Source organism: Epinephelus fuscoguttatus, linkage group LG6, assembly GCF_011397635.1.
Source record: "Epinephelus fuscoguttatus linkage group LG6, E.fuscoguttatus.final_Chr_v1".
NCBI lineage: Eukaryota > Metazoa > Chordata > Actinopteri > Perciformes > Serranidae > Epinephelus > Epinephelus fuscoguttatus.
The window spans coordinates 45,996,138-46,022,365 of NC_064757.1; the positions used below are offsets into that span (position 1 = coordinate 45,996,138).

The 26,228-nt window shown below is 42.1% G+C and overlaps 2 protein-coding genes across 4 annotated transcripts in view; one reads left to right on the plus strand and one right to left on the minus strand.

The window, feature by feature from the left end:
* The first annotated feature begins 4,721 nt into the window (after positions 1-4,721).
* Positions 4,722-15,149, plus strand: tti2 (TELO2 interacting protein 2). The gene is made up of 11 exons (XM_049579768.1): positions 4,722-4,830; positions 7,938-8,415; positions 8,630-8,820; positions 8,924-8,981; positions 9,283-9,411; positions 10,481-10,573; positions 10,903-11,096; positions 11,198-11,341; positions 12,973-13,132; positions 13,221-13,419; positions 15,018-15,149. The coding sequence occupies exons 1-10, from the start codon at positions 4,808-4,810 to the stop codon at positions 13,305-13,307; spliced, it is 1,557 nt and encodes a 518-aa protein (XP_049435725.1). The 5' UTR covers positions 4,722-4,807; the 3' UTR covers positions 13,308-13,419; positions 15,018-15,149.
* The window catches only part of cntrl (centriolin), a 58,998-nt gene continuing 46,196 nt past the window's right edge, over positions 13,427-26,228 (minus strand). For all 3 annotated transcript variants that reach the window (XM_049579684.1, XM_049579685.1, XM_049579682.1), the window contains exons 32-40: positions 25,822-25,916; positions 25,595-25,710; positions 22,037-22,110; positions 21,863-21,943; positions 21,614-21,713; positions 21,289-21,497; positions 21,113-21,199; positions 17,213-17,275; positions 13,427-15,128 (exon numbers count right to left, since the gene is read on the minus strand). In XM_049579684.1, coding sequence (XP_049435641.1) covers positions 14,997-15,128; positions 17,213-17,275; positions 21,113-21,199; positions 21,289-21,497; positions 21,614-21,713; positions 21,863-21,943; positions 22,037-22,110; positions 25,595-25,710; positions 25,822-25,916 — 957 coding nt within the window. In that variant the 3' untranslated portion in view covers positions 13,427-14,996. The remainder of the gene's footprint in view (positions 15,129-17,212; positions 17,276-21,112; positions 21,200-21,288; positions 21,498-21,613; positions 21,714-21,862; positions 21,944-22,036; positions 22,111-25,594; positions 25,711-25,821; positions 25,917-26,228) is intronic.

Here is a 26,228-nt window from a genome sequence, read left to right on the forward strand (position 1 = left end):
TCAAGTCCCAAGTCAAGTGCCAAATTCAAGTCTTTCTCTAGTCAAAATGAGTTTTTTTTAACAAATGTAATGTCACTTTAATAACATAGAAATAATATTTTAAATTTACAAAAATCATGAATGCAAATTTGTTAAAACAAGTTTGTTAAAAAGTTACCAAGCTGTTAAGCTAACGTTTGCTAAGCGTTAGCTTGCTAACTATGTTGAAATTAATCTCAGCAACTTTAGTGTTTATAGGCATCACATCTAGTTTCCTTTAATGGAAAAACCTCTCAGTTGAATTTTCATATTTTAACAAAAATGCTGAACATGTGGGGATTTGAGATGAAGGTTGAGTTTGTCATCATTTGTGGAGTTTGTTTGACGTAAAAATAATCATATAATTGGTTTTGTATTTTTATAAATCCCTTAATTATTTTAAGGGGTTTTGGCATTAATTAAGGAGGTTTCCATGTAAATGTGATTTTGTTTTAAGGAACTCTTCAGTCATCAATAATCTTTTTTTTCTTCAACCTCAGTGTTGAGATGTGAAACTGTACCTGAGTCTGTATCTGACCTCTGACCTGTGTCACCATTAAACCCTGCTGTTACCATGACAACACCTGTGTGTGTGTGTGTGTGTGTGTGTGTGTGTGTGTGTGCGCGCGCGCACGCGTTCGTGCATGTGTGCTCACCAGGACTCAGTGTTCACATGATACATTGACGACTGTGAGGCTGACAAAAGGATGTGGGTGGAAACCTGCGTGTGTGTGTGTGTGTGTGTGTGTGTGTGTGTGTGTGTGTGTGTGTTCACATGCTTCTTATCTGTTCTTTAATTTCCTGGCGGCTCGTTTGTTTGTCAGAGAAAATGACAACAGGACAGATAGAAGCTCCGTCAGATGGAAAAGTAAACAGGAAGTGAATGAAAAGCTCCCGGAGACATCAGGAAGAATCGTGTCACAGGAACCAAACACACACTCTGATGTTATTAGCGTTAGCTCTGATACGAGCCGCCAGAATACAAAAGACACGATGTTACATCACACAGGACGAGTCATTGTTCAGTCAGCGGATTTGAGTCTTTTAGCTGTAATATTCATCACTACTGAAGACACGAGGAGACAGTGTGAATTTCCATCGACTCTCCGTCATCTCTTTCACACAGAGTTGGTTCCACAGAGTTGCTATAAAATCCCTTCTTTATGCTGCCTTCGCTGGTTCACACAGAACCAAATGAAAGCAGCATCATGTGGCTTCAGTGTGTGATGTCAGACAGCATGGCAGCATTGTGGAATCAAAAAGGCGTGACATGTAACACAACAGTGTCGGCCTCTAGTGTGACATATAACATACGTGTCAGCAGCTCTTTATAAACAATAACAGTGACATCACATGTCAATAACAATCATTTAGTGTCCCTGTTATATGGCGGCTGATCTCGTCCTCTGCTCGGAGGGTAAGGAGCTCCTGGACCTCATTGTTTGAGTTAGTCGCTAACTGCTAACAGCTGCTGTTCTTCTCTTTTGAGTTAGCTGCTATCACAGTTTTACAATTTCCTCCAGGTGCTCTGACATGTTCTCCCTGTGTCAGTGTGGGTTTCCCCCAGGTGCTCCAGCTTCCTCCCACAGCCCAAAGACATGCAGGTCAACTGACCTACAGCTAAGCCCCACCCTCAAACGCAATGAGCCAATCACAGTGCGTATAGCCATCCCCATACACTGGGACATTCTCTGCCTGGACGTCCATTGAAATGCATTACAGAAAGTCAGTTTGTTGGGTTTTATGAGCTTTTTCTGAGATTTGAAGTTTAAAAATGGTCAAACGGTGTGCATGGGGTACATGCAACTCTGACACAAGGTATCCTGAGAGGCTGGGCGACCAGGTGTATTTTTACACTTTAAACCACATCTCAAGCGAGAAAAGTGTCTCCTTTGGATAAAGTTGTGTGGTAACGTTAGACCACAACATCAACTCAACGTGAATAAGATTAACAATGATGTCTACATCTGTTCTAAGGTAAGTCAACAACAAAGGTTCTATGTTCCCCGCTCAACCAAGTGGGAAACATAGAACCCTTTTTGACATCTGATCATTATGTCCCCAAATATCATCAACTGCCTCCTGTGAAATGCCGTGTACTGTGACACCTGCCATAGCGCCGCTCACTGAATGTTGATAGTTTGTCTGAGTGAGTGGAGGGGGCGGGGCTTAGCCATAGGTCAATTGGTGACTCTAAATTGTCCGTAGGTGTGAATGGTTGTCCGTCCCCCAGCATGATAAGCAGTTACAGAAATGAATGAATAAATCTGTCTGAAAAACTGAAATAAACTAAAATGAAATAAAAACTAATTGAAAATTTAAAACTATTCTAATGTATGTGTGTGTGTGTGTGTGTGTGTGTGGTTAATATAACTGAGTGTGTTAATAACATCCTCTGGCAGCAGCTTCAAAACATTTCCTCCTACTTTGAAATGTGAATAAACGCAGCTAATCTGTGTGTGTGTGTGTGTGTGTGTGTGTGCGCGTGTGTGTGTGTGTGGTCATCAAAGGTGTGTGTGTTTGCTCTCTGATGTGGTGTGTGTCTGTGTAAACAGGTCGGGAACTCTTCGGTCTTTCTCTCAGTGACTCTCTGATGCTGATTTATGGTAAACAGGAGAAATAAATCAGATTTTAAATGTGTTTTTAATCTGCTGCTAATCTTCCCACAAACACCACAAACACCTCAGCAGTCCATCTGATGTCAGTCTGTCACTCTGACTCTGTTTGATATCACACCGTCTGATCCGTCCAACACGTCTCAACATGGACACTGAGCTGAACTCAAGCCTCTCCAGCTGTGACATCATCATGGTTTTTATATATTTTAATCACATAATTCATTTCTTCAGACACAGAAATAAATCTGTGTTGTTAATTAGGATGTTTTAGTTAAAGTTTAAATTCACAGGTGTGTATTTTGTCTCATTTCGTGTTTAAGTAGCAACACAAAGAGCCACAAACTTTTATTCCTAATTAAAGAATTCTTTTTTAAAGATTATTTTTGTCTTTTGTCTTTATCTGACAGGACAGTTTTAAGCACTCTAAAGCTGTCAAATACTGGTGCTCAGTCAGTCACAAAAGCTGTCCTTTTATGTCGGCATGATATGCTGCCGATTATGTAAATGAAAATGCAGTCGGGCAACAACGTAGGTCCGAGTAGGGTGGACAACACCACCCAGGAGGCCGGTGTTCACTTCCTGTAAGATTGTAAAGCCAAACCCTGTTCTGTTTTCATAACCCCAACTGTGTGTCTGTGTGTGTGTGTGTTGGCTAAATGTAACCACGTGTGTGTGTTGAAGGAAAAAAACATCAGCTGGCGGTGTTGTCCTGACGTAGTGCTTTTATTTTGAAAGAGACTGTATCAAACTGTACATTTCCTGTGAAAACAGAAGTGTATTTTGAAAACAGACAATGCATGTAACAGGCTGAAGTTGACACGGTGTCCCAGAACGTCAACAACCAACACATCCAGGGTACCTTGGACGTCATATGTAGACGTGGAAAGTCCACGACCAAACATCGATGTGTGACGAGGTCACAGTGAGGATGATGATGAGGGACGACCTGCAGCAAAGGGCTGCAGGTTGGAATTGAATCTGTGACCTCTGTGGTGATGACTTCACCTTTTTTCATTGGACGCCGCTCTACCCACTGAGTCACCGGGCACCTTAAAGAATGAACTATTTTCTCTGTGCCACTGTCTCAATATGACCACAGAGTTGACTCCTTTTTTAATTTATGCTTTAATTTATTTTCATTTAGTTAAACTTTAAGCTCCAGTGTGTCGATTTAAAGTGAATCAAATCTAATGGTTGTGTTTTCTTTAATCATTTTAAACTCTGAATGGTTGTGTTCTAGTTTCCTCAGAATGAGATGTTTATGTTTAGGGAGCCGAATGTAACTAAGTACATTACATTACATTACATTACATTACAGTATTCAAGTACAAGAACAAATTCAGTTCTGGTGGTTCATCATCCTCAACAGTTGAGAAAAAAGCAGAAAGTTTGGCTAGCTGGGAGATGAATTCTGTCTAATAATAGGGTTAAAGAGGTTTCATGCATCAAATATAGTGAGCAAAAAAAAGAGAGAGAGATTTAGACACGATATTAAATATTATTGTTCTTATTTCATCACTCTGTGTAAACCAGAATATTTGGGGTGAAAGTTCAACTTTATATCAGAAGAAAACCGGGCCAACAACTCAGTAACAGACATAAATAAACATTTTTTGTGTTTTGAAAGTAATAAAGCAGAGACAGATTTCTTTTGCACAATTAGTTTTAGATAATTTTTGTTTTAGTTTATTATTATGTCATTTCCAACTTATAAAACTCAAATACAACGATAGATAGACAGAAAATAAACATTATGTTGAATTTGTTTTTAGCATTAAAAACAAAAACAGGGCCAACAGGTAAAGGCTGAAGCTTTAGTTCATTACACTCACCCTTTAACACTGATAATTATTGTCAGCTCCCTTTAAGTGACACAGAGCAATAAAAGAAAGTGACATTAACTAACAATAAATAATTGATTTTATTTTCCCGAAAAAGAAGTATGGTTACTTCTCTGTGTGTGTGTATAATATTAATATACTTATGTTTGCTCAATATTTAAAAAAAAACATTTCCGGGAGCGGAACCTTTCACATGGAGCTGATACCGGTCGGAGGTATTAAAGCGAACACACACTTCCGCTCGGTAAAACTTCCGGAAGTTTCAGTGTGTTTGCCGCGAATGTGACGAAGGGAAGATGTTCATGAAGTAAAATCTGTTGTTTGTTGTCGATGGAAGAAACATCAGCTGCTCGGTGAGTGAATGAATTTAAAATGTTTACACAAACAAACAAACAAACAAACATTGAAGCTAACGGTCCGTTTAAACAACCAGTATTGTTGTTTACAGCCTGGAAAACGAGTCACGCTTATTTGTTTGTTTGTTATGTGTGTACTGAGGTTTGTTTGTTTTGTGATATTGTCTCGGAGTGTCCGAAGCTAACGTTAGTTTAGACCGTTAGCTCCGTTAGCTCAGAAGCTAACTCTCAAACTGAGCGTGTCCCAGGCTCATTCTGACGTCAGTGCACTGCGACTGTGTGTGAGCACGTCTCTCAGGATTCACACGAGATTTACAGTTTAACACAGCTTCATCACAGAAGGCCGTAGAAGGTGACCCGAGCTCAGTGTGATGCTGAATATATTCAAGTGTGTGGACCACACTGAGGAGAAACCTGGAGCAGCTGAGCCGCTGGTTCAGGATCCATGTCAGGAAAACCCATTAGAACCAGTGAGGTCAAAGGTCATCTGAGGAGCCATGACGTCACAGTTTGACAATAAAACAACTCATTTGACCGATGTCGTTGTTTTTAATAAATGTTCTCAGTCTGACTGTTTTAATGAGCGTCTTCCTCCTCTCCTCCCATCTTCCTCCTCTCCTCCCATCATCCTCCTCCTCTCCTCCCATCGTCTTCCTCCTCTCCTCCCATCATCCTCCTCCTCTCCTCCCATCATCCTCCTCCTCTCCTCCCATCGTCTTCCTCCTCTCCTCCCATCGTCTTCCTCCTCTCCTCCCATCATCCTCCTCCTCTCCTCCCATCTTCCTCCTCTCCTCCCATCATCCTCCTCCTCTCCTCCCATCATCTTCCTCCTCTCCTCCCATCATCTTCCTCCTCCTCTCCTCCCATCATCCTCCTCCTCTTCTCCCATCATCCTCCTCCTCTTCTCCCATCGTCTTCCTCCTCTTCTCTCATCGTCTTCCTCCTCTCCTCCCATCATCCTCCTCCTCTCCTCCCTCCCATCATCCTCCTCCTCTCCTCCCTCCCATCATCCTCCTCCTCTCCTCCCATCATCCTCCTCCTCTCCTCCCATCATCCTCCTCCTCTCCTCCCATCGTCTTCCTCCTCTCCTCCCATCATCCTCCTCCTCTCCTCCCATCATCCTCCTCCTCTCCTCCCATCATCTTCCTCCTCTCCTCCCATCGTCTTCCTCCTCTCCTCCCATCATCCTCCTCCTCTCCTCCCATCATCCTCCTCCTCTCCTCTCATCATCCTCCTCCTCTCCTCCCATCATCCTCCTCCTCTCCTCCCATCATCCTCCTCCTCTCCTCCCATCTTCCTCCTCTCCTCCCATCATCCTCCTCCTCTCCTCCCCTCATCTTCCTCCTCTCCTCCCATCATCTTCCTCCTCCTCTCCTCCCATCATCCTCCTCCTCTTCTCCCATCATCCTCCTCCTCTTCTCCCATCGTCTTCCTCCTCTTCTCCCATCATCCTCCTCCTCTTCTCCCATCATCCTCCTCCTCTCCTCCCATCATCCTCCTCCTCTCCTCCCATCATCCTCCTCCTCTCCTCCCATCATCTTCCTCCTCTCCTCCCATCATCTTCCTCCTCCTCTCCTCCCATCATCCTCCTCCTCTCCTCCCTCCCATCATCCTCCTCCTCTCCTCCCTCCCATCATCCTCCTCCTCCTCTCCTCCCATCATCCTCCTCCTCTCCTCCCATCATCTTCCTCCTCTCCTCCCATCTTCCTCCTCCTCTCCTCCCATCATCCTCCTCCTCTCCTCCCATCTTCCTCCTCCTCTCCTCCCATCATCCTCCTCTCCTCCCATCATCCTCCTCCTCTCCTGCCATCATCTTCCTCCTCTCCTCCCATCCTCCTCCTCTCCTCCCATCTTCCTCCTCCTCTCCTCCCATCATCCTCCTCTCCTCCCATCCTCCTCCTCCTCTCCTCCCATCCTCCTCCTCTCCTCCCATCCTCCTCCTCTCCTCCCATCTTCCTCCTCCTCTCCTCCCATCCTCCTCCTCTCCTCCCATCTTCCTCATCCTCTCCTCCCATCTTCCTCCTCCTCTCCTCCCATCTTCCTCCTCTCCTCCCATCATCTTCCTCCTCCTCTCCTCCCATCATCCTCCTCCTCTCCTCCCTCCCATCATCCTCCTCCTCTTCTCCCATCGTCTTCCTCCTCTTCTCTCATCGTCTTCCTCCTCTCCTCCCATCATCCTCCTCCTCTCCTCCCACCCAACAACCACCAACACTCCACCCTCCCATCATCATCCTCCTCCTCTCCTCCCATCATCTTCCTCCTCTCCTCCCATCATCTTCCTCCTCTCCTCCCATCCTCCTCCTCTCCTCCCATCTTCCTCCTCCTCTCCTCCCATCATCCTCATCCTCTCCTCCCATCTTCCTCCTCCTCTCCTCCCATCTTCCTCCTCCTCTCCTCCCATCATCCTCCTCCTCTCCTCCCATCATCCTCCTCCTCTCCTGCCATCATCCTCCTCCTCTCCTCCCATCTTCCTCCTCCTCTCCTCCCATCATCCTCCTCTCCTCCCATCATCCTCCTCCTCTCCTGCCATCATCTTCCTCTCCTCCCATCCTCCTCCTCTCCTCCCATCCTCCTCCTCTCCTCCCATCTTCCTCCTCCTCTCCCATCATCCTCATCCTCTCCTCCCATCTTCCTCCTCCTCTCCTCCCATCTTCCTCCTCCTCTCCTCCCATCATCCTCCTCCTCTCCTCCCATCACCCTCCTCCTCTCCTGCCATCATCTTCCTCCTCTCCTCCCATCCTCCTCCTCTCCTCCCATCTTCCTCCTCCTCTCCTCCCATCATCTTCCTCCTCTCCTCCCATCCTCCTCCTCTCCTCCCATCTTCCTCCTCCTCTCCTCCCATCTTCCTCCTCCTCTCCTCCCATCATCCTCCTCCTCTCCTCCCATCTTCCTCCTCCTCTCCTGCCATCATCTTCCTCCTCTCCTCATCATCCTCCTCCTCTCCTCATCATCTTCCTCCTCTCCTCATCATCTTCCTCCTCTCCTCCCATCATCTTCCTCCTCTCCTCCCATCATCTTCCTCCTCTCCTCCCATCATCCTCCTCCTCTCTCCCATCATCTTCCTCCTCTCCTCCCATCATCTTCCTCCTCTCCTCCTCCTTCAGTATGGAGCTTTCATCTTTACTTCATGACCTTCATCTCACCTCCTCCTCCCCCTCAGAGAAGCCCCTCCCTTCTCCCTCCCTTCCTCCAATCACAGAGCTCCTCTCTCGGCTGCAGGAGAAGCTGATTGGTTCGTCCTCCGACTCTGAAACGAGCTCCCTGATTGGTCGTGTTGAGCGTTTCTTCCAAGCAGCAGATCCCCATTGGCTGTTCTCAGCCAGTCAGGATGATGGGTGGGCGGAGCTTCAGGTGGTGTACAGCTCTCTGGTCCGTGCTCTGATTGGCTGTGCAGCTCTGCCGCTCTGTGAGGACGACTGCGGCTCTCTGCTGGCCGCAGCCTATCAGAGCGTCCCAAGCAGAGCTGGAGCAGTATGCTCCGCCCTCACAGCGCTGCTGGGAACTCTGGGAAACAGCAGTCAGACTGGTGTGCTGCTGGCTGTGGCCCCGCCCATCTGTGTGTTCTCTGTCACTCATTTCCAGGTGAGTCTGACGGGAAAACAGTACAGGTGTGTGTGACACGTTCAGGGTCTCTGCTACGAGTCAGGTGATCCAGTGACTCGTGTGTCGAGTCTTTTCTTACGTTTCAGACACAAGTTGGTTTCTAGTCATTTTTATACTGATGTAAAAGTCAACAAGCAGGAAGTCAGTGTGTGTGTGTGTGTGTGTGTGTGTGTGTGTGTGTGTGTGTGTTCAGGTTCAGCCGTGGACCAGCTCCTCCTCCAGAGCGGCGGCTCAGAGCCTGCAGGAGGCGCTGCTGAGGGCAGGGGGCTGGAGAGACTCGGCCCACCTCCTGATGGGGGACAGGAGTCAGGAGGAGGAGGAGGGAGGGAGGAGCAGAGGAATTCTGGGAGGAGTCCTGGACGTCCTGCAGCCTCAGCTGACAAAGTTAGAATCTGACATCACAACGTTTGAATTTCTGTTTGTCCTCCTGGAGACGCCGTCCTCACTTCCTGTTTACAGTCTGTGTGTGTGTGTGTGTGTGTTTCAGGGAGTCGTGGCAGCGCTGTGAAGCAGTGAAGTTGGTGTTTGCGTGGACGCTCCTGCAGGTCAGTTTGACCTTTGTTCAGCTGTGATGTCATCAAAGATTCAGTAAAGTTCAAAGCACTGGATGCAGCACTTCCTGTCTGAGCTGCCCACACACACACACTGCTCATTAGGAACAGCTGAATAAGACACTGTGGACACAGGCCCTCAGAAGTCGACAATCTGCAGTACTGAAATGTAACTGAGTACTTTTACTCTGTTACAAGTTTAAAGTACTTGATTCTTTTCTTTATGTTCCTGTTTAAACTTCAACCTGACTGAAACCTGAATGCGTGTGTGTGTGTGTGTGTGTGTGTGTGTCAGGTGACTCGTCCCTCTGTGTCCCCTCACCTGTCCCACCTCCTCCCCCCCTCACTCCTCCTCAATGACCACTACAGACCAGAGAACTGCATGCTGGGAGTTCGCTGTCTGCACCACATCGTGCTCAACACGGTGAGAACACACACACACACACACACACACACACACACACAGTCACCCAACTGCTCAACGATAATGGGAATTTGCTAAATTATACAGAATTTCTCATAAAATATGGTATTCCTGTTACCCCAAAAGACTTTGTAATTGTAATGAATGCTGTTCCCTCTGGTATCCTAACTCTGTTAAGAGGTGCTGGAAATCCAGTTTGTCCTCCTTTAGACCCAATTTTAACGACAGTGGGGCATATGTGTTTCTCCGTTACACCTAAAAAAAGGAATTATCTTATTAGATCACTGTTTCAATCTGATAACACCTCTACCCCATATGTCATGCAATACTGGTCTAATATTGTTAATGATCTGAACTGGACCCAGATATGGAATCTCCCCTACAAATACTTAATTACAAATAAAGTGAGAGAAATATCCTACAAGATAATCCATAGATACTACCCTGCCAAACAAAATTTAAGAAGGATTTATGTGTGAACTGTTCTTTCTGTGACTCTGAACCTGAAACTGTGTTTCACCTGTTTTGGCATTGTCACTTTACTGCCACCTTCTGGAAAGAAGTAACATGGTACATCTCATTGAAGCTTGTCCCAGATTTCTCTTTATTTTGTAAGAATATTTTTTTTGGAATCTATGATGTCAAGAGTATGAAACAGAATGAACTGTATATTATAAATTTGTTAATATTATTAGGAAAATATCACATACACAGAGCTAAATTTAGTCATTCCAAACCCTGTTTTGTGGTGTTCCAAAAGGAAATGGAACAGTACCTGCAAAGCATTTGTGACTCTAATAACAAGAAAGCGATGAGAACATATAATTTGTGCACTTTATTCTCTGTATTTATGTAATAGCCCACCCCCTGGCTACTGTACTGTATACTTGTTTTGATTGAAGACTCGTTAATAAAGAAAAAACAACAACAAAAAAAAAAAAAACACACACACACGTTTCTGACACTGAACAGGAATCAGCTCTGTCACTTTGTTTTATTCTTAGTGTTTTCATTTACGTGATTGTAATGCATTTGTTGATGATGATGATGATGATGATGATGTGTTCAGCCTGCTGCAGACCTGCGTCAGTTCAACAGAGCAGAAGTTCTCTACCAGGCCTTATTCAAACACCTGTACACTACAGAGGCTGCTGTCATCCAGGTAACACGCACACATGCACACACACACACACACACACACACACACACACACACACACACACACACACAGTATATCAACTTACAGCTGGAGACATGTTGAGTTCACAAATCGACCTCAGACAGGTTTGATATTTCTTCACTTCACCAACATGGAAATTTATCAGCTTCATATAAGGAACCATCTGTCTGTCTGTCTGTACCTGTCTGTCTGTCTGTCTGTCTGTCTGTACCTGTCTGTCTGTACCTGTCTGTCTGTCTGTCTGTACCTGTCTGTCTGTCTGTACCTGTCTGTCTGTCTGTCTGTACCTGTCTGTCTCCCTGTCTCTGCAGTCTGTCCTGTCCTGTTTGTTGGACCTGTTGTTGGTTTTGGAGAAGCCCCCCTCGTCTCTTGCCCCCTCCTCCTCCTGCAGGAAGCCCTGTCGTCATGACGATGTGCTGCGTCTGGTCCTGACTCACATGGAGGCGGAGCACAAGGTGGCGCTGCGACACGTCTACGCCGCCGCTCTCCCTCCGTACATCGACAGGTAGGAGCGTTTGACGTGCACTCCTGGAGGCAGCAGGCGGGTGGAGTCAGCTGTGTTGCAGCAGAGTCTCAGGGTGTGTTTGTTTCGTTGTGTGGGGTCAGGATGGGCGTGGCGGTGTGCAGACACCTGCGGCGGCTGGAGCGGGTGGTGCTGGGATACCTGGAGGTCAGAGACCCACCTGAGGAGACGAGTCGACTCAAGATCCTGGAGGTCCTGGAGAAAACCATCAGAGCAGCATGGCCACGGTCAGAACACACACACACACACGTGTATCTGTGAGGACCCTCAGTGACATCATTGGCTTGCTTTGTTTACATCAGAATGTCACCAACGTGATGTCAGAATAAACTGCAGGGTCCTCTCAGTGACTCCACCTACGTAAAGAAAAACACAACCACACTGCAGAGGTGACGGCGTGTTGATCACTGGCACTCTTTTGGAGATGATGAGTCACAGTCCTGATGGTCGTGAGCTCTCCAGCCCTCGTCATGAGACAAAAAGTCTGTCATTTGTAGTTTTAGCCTCCAACCACTTCATCCTCCGCTCCATAAATCCACCAGCAAACAGTCTGTCCCCGAAAGATCAGCTCCTCCAGGACACTTAATACAAATTCAGCCCGTCCCCGTGAATGTGGCGCAACTAAAAACTATGGCTGCCCCCCCCCGACTGAGACTGTTCCTAGTGGACCATCAGTCCTCATCAGGGTCCATCAGTGGACCATCAGTCCTCTTCAGGGTCCATCAGTGGACCAACAGTCCTCATCAGGGTCCATCAGTGGACCAACAGTCCTCATCAGGGTCCATCAGTGGACCAGCAGTCCTCATCAGGGTCCATCAGTGGACCGACGGTCCTCATCAGGGTCCATCAGTGGACCAACAGTCCTCATCAGGGTCCATCAGTGGACCATCAGTCCTCATCAGGGTCCATCAGTGGACCGACGGTCCTCATCAGGGTCCATCAGTGGACCATCGGTCCTCATCAGGGTCCATCAGTGGACCATCGGTCCTCATCAGGGTCCATCAGTGGACCGACGGTCCTCATCAGGGTCCATCAGTGGACCATCGGTCCTCATCAGGGTCCATCAGTGGACCATCGGTCCTCATCAGGGTCCATCAGTGGACCAACGGTCCTCATCAGGGTCCATCAGTGGACCATCGGTCCTCATCAGGGTCCATCAGTGGACCATCGGTCCTCATCAGGGTCCATCAGTGGACCAACGGTCCTCATCAGGGTCCATCAGTGGACCAACAGTCCTCATCAGGGTCCATCAGTGGACTAGTCTCCTGCATGTTTCTGATATGAATGTAATGATGAAATGATATATTTTGGTGGTTTGAGTTGAAGGTGTGAGAAAGAATAGTATCAGTAACATTGTTAACACTGTGCTACATTACAGAGAAATACAAACCGTACTAATGAACCTTCATTAATATAGGCCTATATTTTATCTCCAAGTGCACGTCACACACTGAGCGAGCCGCCTGTTAATGACGCTGTGGGCTAATGGGCATGTAGCTACTTCCATGTTTCACATGATACGTCATGTTTGTAGTCGACCAATGAAGATGAGTTTACATATCACCTTGGGTTCGTCCTTCACCTTCTCAAAATGATCCCACACTTTGGATTTCCTGCCCGACATGTTATTAACTAGCCTGTGGAATAACCGCAGGTACCAGCCCTGGAGATTAACCTGACTGCTGTCTGACTGCTGAGCGTGGACACTTCCTGTGTCTGTCCTTTCAAAGTAAAGTCACACATGCTCCACAGGAGGTGTTTTTAAATCTGTGGAGATTAAAAACAGAAACTCAAGTCTGACCTCTGCAGGCCGAACACAGGAACTGCTGCTGTTTCTAACTCTGTGTCTGTCTCTCAGGATGGAGTGTCGAGTTGGGGTGTTGCTGCGTTGCCTGTTGAAGTTGCTGGTTGACGTGTCCTCAGACTCTGAGCTCAGTGACTCAGTGAGACAGAAGCTGATGAATCAAACATCTCTCTGCCTCAAACTGCTGGACGCCTGTTGTCATGGAGACCTGCAGGTGAGTTTACCTGCCGACTGCTGTTTGTCTCAGACCAACTGTCCTCTCTGAAGACACTCACCTGTCTGTCTGTCTGTCTGTCTGTCAGCCTCTCCTCCAGCAGGTTGACAGCAGCTGCTGCAGCTCCGAGGTGCTCAGTTGCCTAGCGACAGTCACTGTGACGACAGAGAGGTGACGCAGCAGCAGCACACCTGTAACACCTGAGAGTCTGACTGTGAGATGCACTGAGAGCAGAGCTGCTGCTTCCTGACAGACAGGACTGAGGGCTGAGAGCACAGGAACAGCAGGTGTGTTTGTTTCGTTCAACAGGAAGTCTTTAATATCATCTTCATACATTCATATTCATATTCATACAGCCAATATTACAAAATCTGTTTTGTGTTCATGAAGGCACCACAAGCTTCAGCTCAGTGCTGTTGCGTTCACAGACGTCAGAAATATTCAGTTACAGTCACAAACAGTGATGTTAATGCTGCGTTCATGTCACATGGGAGTGACTGTAATTATTAGAGTCCACTTCAGCATCCAACATCTGACACAAGCAGCCTGACGTTTAAACCCAAATATAAAGTTCTGTGTTTTTAACTCTGCTGTCGTCGTCACCTCTCTGACCCGCCACCATTTGTCCCATTTGACTTGAACGCAGCATCAGCGCTTTGCCTCAGCCCACAGAGACCTGCTGTAACACAGGTGTGAAATGAAGCGTTCATCTTCATCACTGAAGACTTTTCTCTGGTACATTACATGAAACCTGTGATAATAATAATAACACTCTGTATATTTATTACATCAGTCCGACCTGTCGCTCATCTCACAGGTTAATGTCACAGTTTTCACTCATTGTTGAGAATCTGGGATGAAACCTTTTGTTTTTACTCCTCAGTGAGGCTGAAAAATATATTTGAAAAGATCAAAATCTATTAAACCAGACAGTTAAACAGTTTTTAATATCAGACATGATGGTTGTCAGAGAAAAGATCTGATGAGGGAGGAAAGATCTGATGAGGGAGGAAAGATCTGATGAGGGAGGGTCTGATGAGAAGCTGAAGTTTTCATAAACTGAGAGACGTCTGTAAAGTCTCTGATCAGCTGCTCAGTCTGAAACCAAACGTCTGCAGAGTTCATCATGCTCATTTCCTCAGGACCTGAGAGGTCGACTGGCTTTCAGACAATCAGACACATCATATCGTTTGATGTCATACAGACAGTATGATGTCAGACAGAGTAACAACATTACAGTGACAACAAACAAAAACAACAAACAGTTAAACACAAACAGTAAATAAATCCAAGTGTTAAAGGCCACAAAGACGCTGATGTTCATTAATGTCACTGTAAACATCAACAATAAATAAGATATTTCAACACTGTAAAATAAAGTGGCGTGTGCACACAGTGTGACACACGTCTCAATACTGAGTTCTTCATTCTGCTGCATGAAGCCTGAACAGACTCGTTACTGCCCCCTGTGGTCTGAGTGTTTGTCCATCAGTCACTGAAGTAATGAGCAACAAACAAACTTCACACACACACACACACACACAGGTGAAATTTATCTTCAGTGTTTCAGCAGAGAAACGTCTTCAGTGACGAGGAGTTCAGGTTAACCCTAACCCTCTGTGATGTAATGTCGGCGCTCTGATTGACTGTAGCAACAATTCAGGAAGCATAAAGTTGAGACTGAAAGTTCAGTCTTGACCTCAGAGAGTTGGCTGATGGACTTCACAGCTCAGCGTGTCGATGCAAAGCACAAGTTTCAGATGTGTTTCATGAGTTTTTCCTCATAAACAAACCTGGATGTTTCGTATCTGTACAGTCTCTAACATGACTCGTGTGTGTGTGTGTGTGTGTGTGTGTGTGTGTGTCATGGTGTGTGTGTGAGCAGCGAGTCCAGCTGGTCCAGTCTGTGCTTCAGTCCCAGTAAACTCTCCTCGGCCTCCAGTCGTCTCACCTTCAGATTCTCCTGCTGGTTCCACAAACTGCAGCGAAGACGAGCCTCAACGAGCAACAACACACAGTCAGTCAGGTTTATTCTCTCTGACATCACACACACTCTCACACACACACACACACTCAGGCTCTGTTCACACCTTTACAGACATTTATGAAAACAGATATTCTCCTCTACGTTTTGACCTCTCGTCCACACAAAGTGAGATATGAAAACATCTTAAGTCCAGTTGTAACTCAGCAGATTCATCACCGTATGTGACATCATATCGAATCTTTGGACAACCAAACGATATTTGCAGATATCACAAAGTCTGCCTTGATATGATTTGATTTGAGAAGAAGAAGAAATCATCTGAGCATTTCACCCAGTTCTGCTCGTCACCTGTTATTAGCGCTAACACTTTTACACTGCATGAATTAGCCTGGCAGCTAGCAGAGTTTTCTCCACTCTTAACTTCACAAATTACAGGTACTGTCTATATATTCTCTTCCTCACTGTTGGTGTCAGTCTGTGCGTCCCCTGACACAACTGCTCGGTTGAATTTCGGCCTGCGTGCATGTTTTTTGAAACGTTGTTGAAACAGAGCAACTAAAGCTGAGTTGAGACTGCACGGTATCAGCCTGATTATAACCTGACGCAGCCATCGCACGGTGTCGGCTTGGATCATGAACGAGTGTTGTGTGCAATAATGCGTTGTTTATCCCGTGTAGTGTGTCATACACCACAACTGATGCTGCGTCTGGGACGCCTCACGACTGAAAGGAGGCAAGAAAGACATTTAAAACAAAGGTCGTGTGGACAGAATTTTTTATCTTAAATGGAGGAAAAATATCTGTTTTCAAAAATGTCTTCACACATGTAGACAGGAGCTGTTTCTGTTCTCTGTCTCACAGTCACATGCTTCAGGTGAATGTCCAGCTTAGCTTAGCTTAGCACAAAGACTGGAGGTAAAGGGAAACTGTTAGCCTAGCTCCATCAGAAGTGACAACATCTACCTTCAGACCCGTCTGAGTCACATGTTGTTTTATTGAACAGGTGCAGACACACAAACATAAAATGAGACATTGAGGTTTTAGCAGCAGTTAGCACTGAAGCTGTTTGTTGGCAACAACCTCTGGGAGCAGTAAGGCTGTCCTTTACTTATCAGAGCAGAGGGTGGGTCTGCAGTGTGACCCTCCCTGAGTGACTGGAGGAAAACCCATGACCTTCCCCCTTCATAAATGACTTATTAGATTTTTAAAACATACTCTTTGAAGTTTGAAGGACAACATTTTTAAGATGAACTCCTGGAGTTGAAAAAAGCCTCAGTTGTTCACTCTTGTTGTGCAAACGATTTATTTTTGATAACATTTTAAATGAGGCGTAGAATAAAGTGATTTTGATGAAATATCACTATTTCAAGTGTTCGTCACACATGATGTGTCCAAAGACTGACGGAAATTTGCAAATCCAACAGTAAGTTTTATAGTTTTACAGTTTCTGGCTGATAAATTGTCATTTTTTTAAACAAACCATGCCTGCAGGGTTTGGAAGGCATGTTGTCTTTAAAGGACAACATAAGATGAACTCCTGGAGTTGAAAAAAGCCTCAGTTGTTCACTCTTGTTGTGCAAACGATTTATTTTTGATAACATTTTAAATGAGGCGTAGAATAAAGTGATTTTGATGAAATATCACTATTTCAAGTGTTCGTCGCACATAACTGCTCCTTTTTATATATCTGTTTCCTGTTCATCAAACAACATGTGAATCAGACTTTGAGTTCTGTGAAGGTGGATGTTGTCTCTTCTGATGGACTGACAGACGACAAGAGGATTTACATTTTTAATCTCATACTGAAGTCAGTACTCAAGGAATAGTCTGAATATATATTTAATTATTTTCAAACACAAAGTTTATACTAACTGGTGATAAAATATCAGACTGGATCATCTGGATATCACCGGGGTTAAAGTTTGGACATGTTACTGTGTAACTACAAGAGTTCAACAAAAAGTTATTGTGTCAGTGATTTCTCTCATAAGCCTCCAAACTTCTCATTATAAGTCTGACTGTACTTAAACTGCTGGTTTGACTGAAGCTGAAGAGTTTGTTTCATATCTAAGTTAATAATAAAATTTTATTTACCTTCAGTCGGTCCTCTTGTTGTCTCAGTTTTTCTTTCTGCAGTTCCACCTTCCACCTCTCCTCCTAAAAACACACAAAGTTACGTGATTAACCAGTTTAGATCTTTAAACTGTCGACACAAAGAATGAGAAACACTGTTGTTTAAGATCAGGACTGTCGACATACTGTAAAAACTAAAAATACATGAATGGATGAAAAAGCAAATTTATTAAAACAATTCACTGTAAAAATATCATGAAAAAACCCATATTACACTTTGCTATCAAAAATCCTATAAAATGTCAAACTATAGTATCTCCTATCATCAAAAACGGTCATTGCATGACATGTAAAATAATCATCAAAAGTCATGAGTCGTCAAAAACCACAAAAAATTCATAGTATAGCATGTCGTCCGAAATCATGAAAAAAGTGATAGCATAGCGTGTCGTCCCAAATCATGAAAAAAAGTCATAGTATAGCATGTCGTCCGAAATCATGAAAAAAGTGATAGCATAGCGTGTCGTCCGAAATCATGAAAAAAAGTCATAGTATAGCGTGTCGTCCGAAATCATGAAAAAAAAGTCATAGCATTGCGTGTCGTCCGAAATCATGAAAAAAAGTCATAGTATAGCGTGTAGTCCGAAATCATAAAAAAAAGTCATAGTATAGCGTGTAGTCCGAAATCATAAAAAAAAGTCATAGTATAGCATGTCGTCCGAAATCATGAAAAAAAAGTCATAGTATAGTGTGTCGTCCGAAATCATAAAAAAAAGTCATAGTATAGCGTGTAGTCCGAAATCATAAAAAAAAGTCATAGCATTGCGTGTCGTCCGAAATCATGAAAAAAAGTCATAGTATAGCGTGTCGTCCGAAATCATAAAAAAAAGTCATAGTATAGCGTGTCGTCCGAAATCATGAAAAAAAAGTCATAGTATAGTGTGTCGTCCGAAATCATAAAAAAAAGTCATAGCATAGCGTGTCGTCCGAAATCATAAAAAAAAGTCATAGTATAGCGTGTAGTCCGAAATCATGAAAAAAAAGTCATAGTATAGCATGTCGTCCGAAATCATAAAAAAAAGTCATAGTATAGCGTGTAGTCCGAAATCATAAAAAAAAGTCATAGCATAGCGTGTAGTCCGAAATCATGAAAAAAAAGTCATAGTATAGCATGTCGTCCCAAATCATAAAAAAAAGTCATAGTATAGCATGTCGTCCGAAATCATGAAAAAAAAGTCATAGTATAGCATGTCGTCCAAAATCTTGAAAAAAAAAAGTCATAGTATAGCATGTCGTCCAAAATCATAAAAAAAAGTCATAGTATAGCGTGTCGTCCGAAATCATAAAAAAAAGTCATAGTATAGCGTGTCGTCCGAAATCATAAAAAAAAGTCATAGTATAGCGTGTAGTCCGAAATCATAAAAAAAAGTCATAGCATAGCGTGTAGTCCGAAATCATGAAAAAAAAGTCATAGTATAGCATGTCGTCCGAAATCATAAAAAAAAGTCATAGTATAGCGTGTCGTCTGAAATCATGAAAAAAAAGTCATAGTATAGTGTGTCGTCCCAAATCTTGAAAAAAAGTCATAGTATAGCATGTCGTCCAAAATCATAAAAAAAAGTCATAGTATAGTGTGTCGTCCCAAATCTTGAAAAAAAGTCATAGTATAGTGTGTCGTCCCAAATCTTGAAAAAAAGTCATAGTATAGTGTGTCGTCCCAAATCATGAAAAAAAAGTCATAGTATAGCATGTCGTCCCAAATCTTGAAAAAAAGTCATAGTATAGCGTGTCGTCCCAAATCTTGAAAAAAAGTCATAGTATAGTGTGTCGTCCGAAATCATGAAAAAAAGTCATAGTATAGCATGTCGTCCCAAATCTTGAAAAAAAGTCATAGTATAGCGTGTCGTCCCAAATCTTGAAAAAAAGTCATAGTATAGTGTGTCGTCCCAAATCTTGAAAAAAAGTCATAGTATAGTGTGTCGTCCCAAATCTTGAAAAAAAGTCATAGTATAGTGTGTCGTCCGAAATCATGAAAAAAAAGTCATAGTATAGCATGTCGTCCCAAATCTTGAAAAAAAGTCATAGTATAGCGTGTCGTCCCAAATCTTGAAAAAAAGTCATAGTAATGAAAAAGTCATAGTATAGTGTGTCGTCCGAAATCATGAAAAAAAGTCACAGTATAGCGTGTCGTCCGAAATCATGAAAAAAAGTCATAGTATAGTGTGTCCTCCGAAATCATGAAAAAAAAGTCATAGTATAGCATGTCGTCCCAAATCTTGAAAAAAAGTCATAGTATAGTGTGTCGTCCGAAATCATGAAAAAAAGTCACAGTATAGCGTGTCGTCCGAAATCATGAAAAAAAGTCATAGTATAGCGTGTCGTCCAAAATCATGAAAAAAAGTCATAGCATAGCGTGTCGTCCAAAATCATGAAAAAAAGTCATAGCATAGCGCGTCGTCCGAAATCATGAAAAAAAGTCATAGTATAGCATGTCGTCCGAAATCATGAAAAAAAGTCATAGCATAGCGTGTCGTCCGAAATCATGAAAAAAAGTCATAGTATAGCATGTTGTCCAAAATCATGAAAAAAAGTCATAGCATAGCGTGTCGTCGGAAATCATGAAAAAAAGTCATAGTATAGCGTGTCGTCCGAAATCATGAAAAAAAGTCATAGTATAGCATGTTGTCCAAAATCATGAAAAAAAGTCATAGCATAGCGTGTCGTCGGAAATCATGAAAAAAAGTCATAGTATAGCGTGTCGTCCGAAATCTTGAAAAAAAGTCATAGCATAGCATGTCGTCCAAAATCATGAAAAAATGAAAAAAAGTCATAGTATAGAATGGCGTCCAAAATCATGTAAAAAAGTCATAGTATAGCATGTCGTCCAAAATCATGAACAAAAGGCATAGTATAGCATGTCGTCCAAAATCCGGAAAAAAAGTCATAGTATAGCATGTCGTCCAAAATCATGAAAAAAAGTCATAGTATAGCATGTTGTCCAAAATCATGAAAAAAAGTCATAGCATAGCGTGTCGTCGGAAATCATGAAAAAAAGTCATAGTATAGCGTGTCGTCCGAAATCTTGAAAAAAAAGTCATAGTATAGCGTGTCGTCCGAAATCTTGAAAAAAAGTCATAGTATAGCATGTTGTCCAAAATCATGAAAAAAAGTCATAGTATAGCGTGTCGTCCGAAATCATGAAAAAAAGTCATAGTATAGCATGTCGTCCAAAATCATGAAAAAAAGTCATAGCATAGCGTGTCGTCCGAAATCATGAAAAAAAGTCATAGTATAGCGTGTCGTCCGAAATCATGAAAAAAAGTCATAGCATAGCGTGTCGTCCGAAATCATGAAAAAAAGTCATAGTATAGCGTGTCGTCCGAAATCATGAAAAAGTCATAGTATATAGCATGTCGAAATCATGAAAAAAAGTCATAGTATAGCGTGTCGTCCGAAATCTTGAAAAAAAGTCATAGTATAGTATGTCGTCCAAAATCATGAAAAAAAGTCATAGTATAGCGTGTCGTCCGAAATCATGAAAAGTCATAGCATAGCGTGTCGTCCAAAATCATGAAAAAAAGTCATAGTATAGCGTGTCGTCCGAAATCATGAAAAGTCATAGCATAGCGTGTCGTCCGAAATCATGAAAAAAAGTCATAGCATAGCGTGTCGTCCGAAATCATGAAAAAAAGTCATAGTATAGCATGTCGTCCGAAATCTTGAAAAAAAGTCATAGTATAGCATGTCGTCCAAAATCTTGAAAAAAAGTCATAGTATAGCATGTCGTCGAAATTCATATCTTAATTCAAAAAAGTGTGAATTCATCTCAGCATCCATTTATTCATGTCCATGGATAATTAGAAGTTATTAATGAGATCAGTGATGTGAAGCAGAACAAAGTGTTAACATGTCAGGACTCACCTCAGAGCTGAAGGCAGATCTCAGACCAGCTGTAGACAGGTAGAAAGACTCCTCCTCCTCTTCCTCAGACGCCTCCCTGATGTCCTCCTACAGACACACACTCAACAGCTTCTTAATTAATTCATTAAGACGTGCATTTATTGATTATTTATTTATTAATCGTTGTTGAGCTTCACCTCTTCTGTCTCGAGACATTCGTCCTCACGAAGCTCCTCACGTTTCTTTGTTAGCCCCTCCCCTTTGAACTGTAACACCTCCTCCTGGTATTTTAGCTCCTCCCTCTGATGTTTCAGCTCCTTTTCTTTCAACTGCAGCTCCTCCTCTGTCTGTTTCAGGACCGCCTCCTGGTGGATCAGCTGTTTCTCTCTCTGCCACAGATCCTCCTCTGATTGGTCGCAAAGAATCAAACACAGAAACATTTGATGTTTAAAAATGTTTTTGTATAAATTTGTATTCACAAATATCATAAAGTATGTGGGACATGATAAAAGGTGAACTGACTGAGCTGATGGAGCTGCTGCTGCTGCTCAGAGATACGGCGCCCCCTGTCCTCCAACTGACACACTGCAGTATTAACCTCCTCCAGTCCAACACACAGAGCCTGAGACAGAGAGCACGAGTGAGGATGGGCCTGTTTACAGTTCTGGGCCCGACATGTTTGTGTGTCACTCTGTTGGTTTCTGTGACGACTGTAATAATAATAATAATAATAATAATGCTGTAGTGTGTGTGTGTGTGTGTGTGTTGTACCTGTCTGTCTTCTATCTGTCTGTCCAGCTCCTTCAGCTGCTCTGCTCTCTGCTGCTGCAGCTGACCAGACACATTCAGCTCCTGCAGCACACAAACACACTCATCACTATTAGAGGACAGGCTGTGTGTGTGTGTGTGTGTGTGTGTGTGTGTGTGTGTGTGTGTGTGTTTCACCTGTTCCAGGCTCTGCAGGTGTTTCTTCGTCTCCTCCACCCGTTCACTGAGCAGAGACAACAGCTCTGAATTCTCTGAAACACAAACATGATGAAACGTTGATGCATCTTTTCTTTGTCCAGTTGTTCATGTGTCTTGTTTACCTTTAAAGTCAATAAACTTCATTCTTACTATTGATACATGCTATACTATGACTTTTTTTTCCCGATTTCAGACGACGTGCTATACTACTTTTTTTCATGATTTCTGACGACATGCTATACTATGACTTTTTTTCATGATTTTGGACGACATGCTATACTGTGACTTTTTTTCATGATTTAGAACGACATGCTATACTATGACTTTTTTTCATGATTTTTGACAACATGCTATACTGTGACTTTTTTTCATGATTTTTGACGACATGCTATACTATGACTTTTTTTCATGATTTTTGACGACATGCTATACTATGACTTTTTTTCATGATTTCTGACGACATGCTATACTATGACTTTTTCATAATTTCGGACAACATGCTATACTATGACTTTTTTTCATGATTTTTGACGACATGCTATACTATGACTTTTTTTCATGATTTCTGACGACATGCTATACTATGACTTTTTCATAATTTCGGACGACATGCTATACTATGACTTTTTCATAATTTCGGACGACATGCTATACTATGACTTTTTTTCACGATTTCGGACGACATGCTATACTATGACTTTTTTTCCACATTTTCGGACGACATGCTATACTATGACTTTTTTTACATGATTTTTGACGACATGCTATACTATGACTTTTTCATAATTTCGGACAACATGCTATACTATGACTTTTTTTCATGATTTTTGACGACATGCTATACTATGACTTTTTTTCATGATTTCTGACGACATGCTATACTATGACTTTTTCATAATTTCGGACAACATGCTATACTATGACTTTTTTTCATGATTTCTGACGACATGCTATACTATGACTTTTTCATAATTTCGGACAACATGCTATACTACGACCTTTTTTTTCATTATTTTGGATGACATACTGTACTATGACGTTTTTCCGTGATTTTGAACAACATGCTATACTATGACTTTTTTCATTATTTTGAACGACATGCTATACTATGACTTTTTTTTCAAGATATCAAATGACATCCTATACTATGACTTTTTTCATGATTTCGGACGACATGCTATACTATGACGTTTTTTTCATGATTTCGGACAACATGCTATACTATGATGTTTTTTTCATGATTTCGGACGACATGCTATACTATGACTTTTTCATAATTTCGGACAACATGCTATACTATGACTTTTTTTCATGATTTCTGACGACATGCTATACTATGACTTTTTCATAATTTCGGACAACATGCTATACTATGACTTTTTTTCATGATTTCTGACAACATGCTATACTATGACTTTTTCATAATTTCGGACAACATGCTATACTATGACTTTTTTTCATGATTTCTGACAACATGCTATACTATAACTTTTTTTCATGATTTCTGACGACATGCTATTCTATGACTTTTTTCCCCACATTTTCGGACGACACGCAATACTATGGCTTTTTTTTTTCACGATTTCAGACGACATGCTATACTATGACTTTTTTTTTTACATGATTTGGGACGACATGCTATACTATGACGTTTTTCCATGATTTTGGACGACATGCTGTACTATGACTTTTTTACATGATTTTTGACGACATGCTATACTATGACTTTTTTTCATGATTTCAGACGACATGCTATACTATGACTTTTTTTCATGATTTCAGACGACATGCTATACTATGACTTTTTTACATGATTTTTGACGACATGCTATACTATGACTTTTTTTCATGATTTTGGACGACATGCTATACTATGACTTTTTTACATGATTTTGGACGACATGCTATACTATGACTTTTTTACATGATTTTGGACGACATGCTATACTATGACTTTTTTTCATGATTTTGGACGACATGCTATACTATGACTTTTTTACATGATTTTTGACGACATGCTATACTATGACTTTTTTACATGATTTTTGACGACATGCTATACTATGACTTTTTTACATGATTTTTGACGACATGCTATACTATGACTTTTTTTCATGATTTTGGACGACATGCTATACTATGACTTTTTTCATGTTTTCAGACGACATGCTATACTATGACTTTTTTACATGATTTTGGACGACATGCTATACTATGACTTTTTTACATGATTTTGGACGACATGCTATACTATGACTTTTTTACATGATTTTGGACGACATGCTATACTATGACATTTTTTCATGATTTTGGACGACATGCTATACTATGACTTTTTTTCATGATTTTGGACGACATGCTATACTATGACTTTTTTACATGATTTTTGACGACATGCTATACTATGACTTTTTTTCATGATTTTGGACGACATGCTATACTATGACTTTTTTTCATGATTTTGGACGACATGCTATACTATGACTTTTTTACATGATTTTGGACGACATGCTATACTATGACTTTTTTACATGATTTTGGACGACATGCTATACTATGACTTTTTTTCATGATTTTGGACGACATGCTATACTATGACATTTTTTCATGATTTTGGACGACATGCTATACTATGACTTTTTTTCATGATTTTGGACGACATGCTATACTATGACTTTTTTCACATATTCGGACGACATGCTATACTATGACTTTTTTACATGATTTTTGACGACATGTTATACTATGACTTTTTTTCATGATTTTGGACGACATGCTATACTATGACTTTTTTTTACATGATTTTTGACGACATGCTATACTATGACTTTTTTACATGATTTTGGACGACATGCTATACTATGACATTTTTTCATGATTTTGGACGACATGCTATACTATGACTTTTTTACATGATTTTTGACGACATGCTATACTATGACTTTTTTTCATGATTTTGGACGACATGCTATACTATGACATTTTTTCATGATTTTGGACGACATGCTATACTATGACTTTTTTTCATGATTTTGGACGACATGCTATACTATGACTTTTTTCACATATTCGGACGACATGCTATACTATGACATTTTTTCATGATTTTGGACGACATGCTATACTATGACTTTTTTCACATATTCGGACGACATGCTATACTATGACATTTTTTCATGATTTTGGACGACATGCTATACTATGACTTTTTTTCATGATTTTGGACGACATGCTATACTATGACATTTTTTCATGATTTTGGACGACATGCTATACTACGACGTTTTTACATGATTTTGGACGACATGCTATACTATGACTTTTTTTCACAATTTCGGACGACATGCTATACTACGACGTTTTTACATGATTTTGGACGACATGCTATACTATGACATTTTTTCATGATTTTGGACGACATGCTATACTATGACATATTTTCATGATTTTGGATGACATGCTATATGATGACTCTTTGTCATGATTTAGTCTACATGTCGTGCTACGCTGTATATGTTGTAAGTAATGATGTCATACCATTAAGCTGCTCCTGAGTGGCTGCTGTATCTCTGATCAATTCCTGTTTGTGGAGCTGGGCGTGGCTTTGCTCCTCCCTCTTTTTAGTAAGCTCCTCCTCCACTGCTGACAGACTCCTTACACACACACACACACACACACACACACACACACATCAAACGGTTTTGTCTGATTGTCTGAACAAACATTCCTGTTTATTCCTCCAGATGGTGTCTTGCTGTTTGTACCTGTCAGCGTGCCTCCGTCTGGCCTCCAGGTGTTTACACTGCGCCTGCAGGCTGCTCCTCTCCTCCCTCCTCCTGCTCAGCTCCTCCTGCAGGTCCTGCACACCAAACATAATAAACAATAATCAACACATATCAATATATCTCTTCGTCACGATGCACAACAATGAAGAGTGGTTACTGTGTCTGGTTGTTTGACTGGAAGAATAAAACTGGAGAAACTGGAGTTTGTTTTCTGTTCATACTGCGACCTGTCACACATTCACTGGACAGTTTTGCACATTTCGGCAGAAAACTACAACCTATAAAAACTGCACCGCTCTTTCACTTTTTAGATATACATGTATACATAAATGTAAAGTTTTTTTGTCCTATTTTATATTTGATTATATTTGATTTTTGCAATACTT